Source organism: Pteropus alecto, unplaced genomic scaffold, assembly GCF_000325575.1.
Source record: "Pteropus alecto unplaced genomic scaffold, ASM32557v1 scaffold56, whole genome shotgun sequence".
Lineage (NCBI taxonomy): Eukaryota > Metazoa > Chordata > Mammalia > Chiroptera > Pteropodidae > Pteropus > Pteropus alecto.
This window is the reverse complement of record NW_006438871.1, coordinates 602,907-608,535: the sequence shown is the minus strand read 5'-3', so window position 1 is coordinate 608,535 and position 5,629 is coordinate 602,907. Positions and strand designations below refer to the sequence as shown.

The following is a 5,629-nucleotide window of genomic DNA, read 5'->3' as shown; positions in this document are numbered from 1 at the left end:
TACACGCCTAGGAGAAACTCTCCAGCATGGCATCTCCTGGGCCCACGCTGACAAACACATCACTACCACCAGGCCAGGCACCAGGCTGCGGCCACCGGAGGGGCACGAAAGCACTTGGTCACTGGCCCGTGGAGGGGACCTGCTGCCATGGGAACAGCACTGGAACGGGAGCCAAGGGCCTGGCTCTGGTCCTGACACCCCTCCCAGCTGTGTGGCCATCAACGCGTCCCCTACCCTCTTTTCTTTAGGAATGGCGCTTTTCCATTCCCGAGAATGGTGTGAAAAATTAAACAAGAAAAAGAGAGCATTTTATAAAACATAAAATGATCACATAAATGCAAAACGTCAATATACCGAACTACAAAAACTAGGTAAATATAAGCTAAATCACTATAAAACGATAAATCAAATGATACCCCGCAATTGGCACAAAATCAGTTCTTTAAAATAGCAAGCTGATATGCTACCAGTTTCCTTACCTTGTAAGAAGAAACACATTCAGCCAAGAAATCAAAGTAACAAACTGGTACCAGCCACTCCCCAGCCACCAGAATATTCCAGAGGCTGCCTTCCCTAAAAGAGAAAACACCAGACAGGCTCAGGAAATGTTTTTAGGAGAACCAGACTTCTAACGAACTGTTTTTATGAAGGCCAAGCTAGAAGCACAAGGAAATTTACTAACACATTTTGAAAGAAAATTAAGATGCAGTTAGGGATAAAGTATATTGAGGCGATGCTAGTCAGCACAGCGGGAACATCCACACACTTAAACGCAGAAACATAAACAAGTCACATGGCAACACGTAACGCTGATAAAGACGCAGGAAGAAACGATGCGGAAACACTGAACCCATGCATCTCAGTTACAGCCTGACCACGCACGTGGACTTACACAGAGCCCTAAACACCGGAGAAACGCAATGCTCATGCAGCCCGAACGCAGAATGAAACGTGTTACGTCAAGGGTCAAAAGCATGTAAACCTAAATGAAATTTTTATTTCGCTAGGTAAATCATTAATTGCAGGTGCTTAACTGCCAGAAGCCTTGAAGAGAATGTTAACACAGAAAGCCAAAATAACCACCTGGAGCCACCATGGCCAACCAAAGAACCGACAACACCGTCTCCGACACAAACCACCCTGCCGCTCGGGTCCTCTGCAGGGTCTGCGTCAAGAAGCGACCTGTGACAGGTAAGATGTGTGCGAGGGGCACGTTCAGACACGGTCACCGGAAAGCCACAATACAACAACAAACGCCCACCAGCATGATTTAACCAAAATTCTCTCAAACCAGTAAGTGAAGAGTCTCTGCCCAAGGGAAAAAAAAAAAAACTATACTAACGAAATTAACTTAAGAAAACACTGCTCTGTGTCTGAATAGTTACCACCTACCCCCCTTCTGCCTGCAGATACTAATGGTCAAAGCGGGCATCCCGTGAAGCCCAGGGCCTGGTGGCTGCCCTTGCAGGCTCACGGTCAGTGCCAGCAGGATTTACATCAGAAAGATGAGATACTTTCAAGCAAATAAAATTCCAGACACCAGCACTTAACATGCTCCAGGTGAAAAAATGATTATTCAAGAACCAAAATGAAAATCATCCTACAGTCATTCCCGTATTTTCCAGTGAAAAAGCATTTTGGAATTACAGGTGGCAGTGCCACTGGGTGGAAACTGACGCATGACAGACCTTTCAACAAACAGCACACGTTACACAAAACAAAACTGGTTAGGGAATCAGCTTTGCTCCATTTTTAAAAGTGACTGCTGAACACTGCACACTCATTAATTAACGCTTTTGTGTACACTGACAGCTGAAACTATCAAGTAATCCCAACGTGGCTAATATGCAAAGAAATAGGAAGATTCTTTTAAAAACCTATTGTTTTATGTTTATTAATTAACAATTAGGAGACAACTATTTTTGAAGCTCAGCTTTTTTAAAAAAAGGCGGCCTAAAAAAGGTGCCCCTTTACCAAGAAAGTTACAGGTATAAACTGGACACGTCTAATCTGCCACGTAAACCTCACCTCTGTGTCGCAAAGGTCCAGGCGGCAGATGGCACCGCTGGGGCCACTGCTCCCCGCCGAGACGGCCAACGCCAGAGGCACCTAGTCCTTCCTAAGCCTTCAGCTCGCCTCAAAGAGTTTTCTCATACATCCCGTTTATGTTAAGTATGCTTACAAAGCAGCTTTTCAGGGGAGACAGTCTCTGTTTTAAACCAAAGGTAGCCTGAACCCTGTCATTTATAAAGAGCACTTGAACTCCAAACACAAAGAACAAGCATTTGTGAAGAACATGATAAAAACAAAAGTGCAAGAGACGACCTGCTTGAGAAAAGGTGTGCCCAACGGTCCCTGCCACGCTCCATGGCCCGGAAGACTGCCAGTGGCTGGCTGGCTGTGTCTCAAGGCGCTGCTTCCCCTTACAGTCATCGCCTGCGGGTGGTGGTGACAAGCAGTTAATTGGACAGATTAATATGCGAACCTTGTCGATCTGAACTGTGCACAACAATGGCAGCTTAAAAAAATTAGAAACTCAATTATGAGAAAAGAAAAAACAGCAAAGCGAATGCAACCTGGTGACGATTAGTGTCCATGGTTAAGGCCAGCGCGACTCCATTAGGGAGGGCCACTGAGTCCCTGGGGTTAGTGGCCTGACAGTGACGGCCTGTGGGAAACCAAGTCCGAGGCCAAGAGCGTCAGAGGTAAAACGAAGCCATACTCACACGACGACTCCCCATTCTCCCTGAGGTGGCCGTCCTCTCCGAGGACGCCTTTCACGTCCATCCTCCCTCTGTCGCCAGGCCGAGCTGCAACACACGCGAACAGCGCTCAGCGAGCCGGAGAGCCCCGCCGCCCGCCGCCTCCTGCCTCGGGGACGGCTCGGCTCGGCTCGCACGGGAGGGGAGGACAGGGCGCAGGGCTTCGGTTACGAAGGGATTTTAAAGCCCCGGCCGGCTAACCAGCGCGCCCCGCCAACACGACACCAAGACGGGCCTGCTGAAGATCTTTTGAAACAGCATTCGTAATGTCATTCAAAAGAATCGTTTTTGCTTTAAAAGGGTAATAAGAATCAAAAGTTGAGCATACTAACTTTTTATTTAAAAAGCAACTTAAAAATGTTTAAACACTGATCAGCTTTCAGAAAAGTGAATTGCACACAAGACACATTAAAACTTTCCCAAGCTCCCTTCTGGAAAAGTCCAGCGAAAGTCTGCATTAAGGCCGCAAGAGGAGAAACGTGAAAAAGCAGTGCTCTCTCCACCGTGAAAGTGTTATTTGGTGGAAAAAGGAGGAAAAAAAATTTAATAAATACCTTTTGATTCACGGCTTTTTGAGTTATAGCTTTCTGATTCACGATCTTTTGATTCGTAACTTTTCAATTTGTAATTTTCTGATTCGCGATTGAGCTTCATTAAAACCACTTGAAAAAGTTGAACTAACAATGATGAAAGAGATGACGAAACGTACTTGGCCAGCCACAAAATCCTATCCGTGTAGAAAGACGCGCCGCCTAGTAAAAAACCGGGAACAGTTACTCCTTCCTACACAGCCAACGGTCACTCCTGACACGTGGGACAACCACGTTACTCACTGCAGGCCAGGCAGACTAACTTTTTAAATGGACGCCAGAGAGTATTTGGGGAGCGACATAATGATAAATGGCACTCTGCCTGGAGTGACACACGTCACGTCCTGACAGAGCTGCAGGGCCCAGCTTCACGGGACGGCCGCCGACACCGACTCTCCCTCACTAGCGATCGCCCGCAAAAGAGCCAGTTTGAGGGAATTTCACCAACACTGTTCACACGAACGCTACCACGTGTAGATGCCGTGAACGACCCCTCCTTCACCTAAGCTCTCGCCCGCCCACCTGCCTGGACTACCCGCCTGGAGGAGAACTATCAGGCGAGACCCTGGCCGCGCCTCGAGGATGTCCGCCACAGCATTTGCAATAGGGGACAACAGAAACAAACGACATGGCCTTCGGAGGCATCGGCTCAGGTTTGGAGCCGCTGGACCAGGAAGACCTGGCCCCTCTTCTCTGCCTTTCGTCCGTGCCTCAGCTTCAGAAGACACTCGTGACCCCCGATGCATTTCCTGGCCACCTAAAATGTGTGGGGTGAGCCTCCGCAAGCCACAGTTGCTAGACAGTCTTCTTCTTGAGAAAAAGTTCCCTTGCAGAGTGGCAGACAAAGCAGGCTGGCTTCTCCAGGGGCGGGCCCGGTCCGAGCGGGGTCCGTGCCCTTTAACCTGCCCGCCCACCTCTGGTATGTTGACCCGAGAGAGGCTGGCGCGTGCACACCGCAGACGGACAAGAAAACATGCCGAAGAGACGCCTGAATGTCACCTGATTAATACAGCGATTAAGAAAGTTCTCCGCAACTGTAAACGCAGTAGTAGAAGGCGTCAAAGAGGCTGAAGCTCAGCTCGACGAACACACGAAATGAAAACAGCGGCAAAGGCCGGCACGCGCCCTGGTGGTGCTGACGACGAGGCGGAGACGAGGCACGGCTTCTGCAGGCGTCCGCACAGCAGTCGGCGACTGTCCTGTGTGCCCCCGAACAGGCCCCTGCTCAATGGCTGAACCTCCAGCAGCAGAGGACATGAGAACAAAGTAAGGAGAGGGAACGCGGGGAGTCCGTTCACGCCTGAGGGAAGCTACGCGTGTTCCCGAAACGTGGCCACAGACGCTCAGGCAGTGAGGGCCCCCCCAGCTCAGAGCGGGCTGCGAGGCCGGGCCCGGTGGGAGGGCTGCTCTCTGGCTGGTAGGCGTGGGGACTCGAACTTCCTTCCTGGCACATCTCTGACTTCCCATGGTTCTTCCATAAATGTTTAACGACTAAGAAGAGACTTTTTAAGAGCGATGAATCAGTTTGCTCCACGAATCACTGCTGTACTCTAAGAGAACAGGAAGACGACAGACGACAGAAACGAATGAAAACATAACTTGTTTTCCCCTCCAAGACGACCAAGGCCGTTTAAGCCAGCGAAGGGCGAGAGTCTCCAGTGGACCCTGCCAAAGGCCAGGCAGCACCGTCCCATCTGAAGACACCGTGCTGCAGAGCTGGGGACCCGCGGGTCCAGCGGTCCTGCACCGAACTGTGCCGGCTGGCTGCCGGTTATAAACAGGTGTGCCCTTTCTACGACACGAGTGAAGAGGCAGCAAGAAAGCAGAAAATGTCTCCCCACAGCCGTGACATCACTGGTTACAGCTGGGGCTGGGCTTTTACTCCAAGAACGATGTCACGTGCAGCTCAGTGATGGCGCACTTCCAAGCGCAGTCTCGACACCCCCGCCCGCGGGTGCCTCTACGTGGCCACGTGGAGCTAGGAGGGGGCCCGGAGGTGGCACCCAGCTCCGAGGGGAGCACATCCTGCAGGCCACGCCAGGTCCGACCCAGCGTCCATCCCTGACGGCGAGTCTCGTGAGCCTGTACGCCGGGGACAGCCATGGTGCTGGGGCCGCTGCGCTGGCGAGGCAGCGGGTGTGTGCGCTGGAGCGGGCGCGCCCTGGGCCACGTGGGTCTCCACGCAGGTGAACCCAGGTTGAGGCAAAGCGTCGCAAAGGGGATCTTCATGTGGGGCCTGCCACTGATGCGACAGCAGACAGACGAGGGCGCAGCGCG

General features: G+C 51.3%; 1 protein-coding gene across 7 annotated transcripts in view; it reads right to left on the bottom strand.

Annotated features, from left to right (window-relative positions):
- SUN1 (Sad1 and UNC84 domain containing 1) overlaps positions 1–5,629 on the bottom strand; it is a 37,779-nt gene that overhangs the window by 19,171 nt on the left and 12,979 nt on the right. For 3 of the 7 annotated variants that reach the window (XM_006915874.3, XM_025049556.1, XM_015592484.1), the window contains 5 exons: positions 3,317–3,514; positions 2,727–2,810; positions 2,326–2,436; positions 1,084–1,182; positions 480–573 (listed from right to left, as the gene is read on the bottom strand). In XM_006915874.3, the coding sequence (XP_006915936.1) occupies positions 480–573; positions 1,084–1,182; positions 2,326–2,436; positions 2,727–2,810; positions 3,317–3,514 (586 nt within the window). The remainder of the gene's footprint in view (positions 1–479; positions 574–1,083; positions 1,183–2,325; positions 2,437–2,726; positions 2,811–3,316; positions 3,515–5,629) is intronic. The other 4 variants (XM_015592485.1, XM_015592486.1, XM_025049557.1 and 1 more) reach the window with 4 other exon arrangements.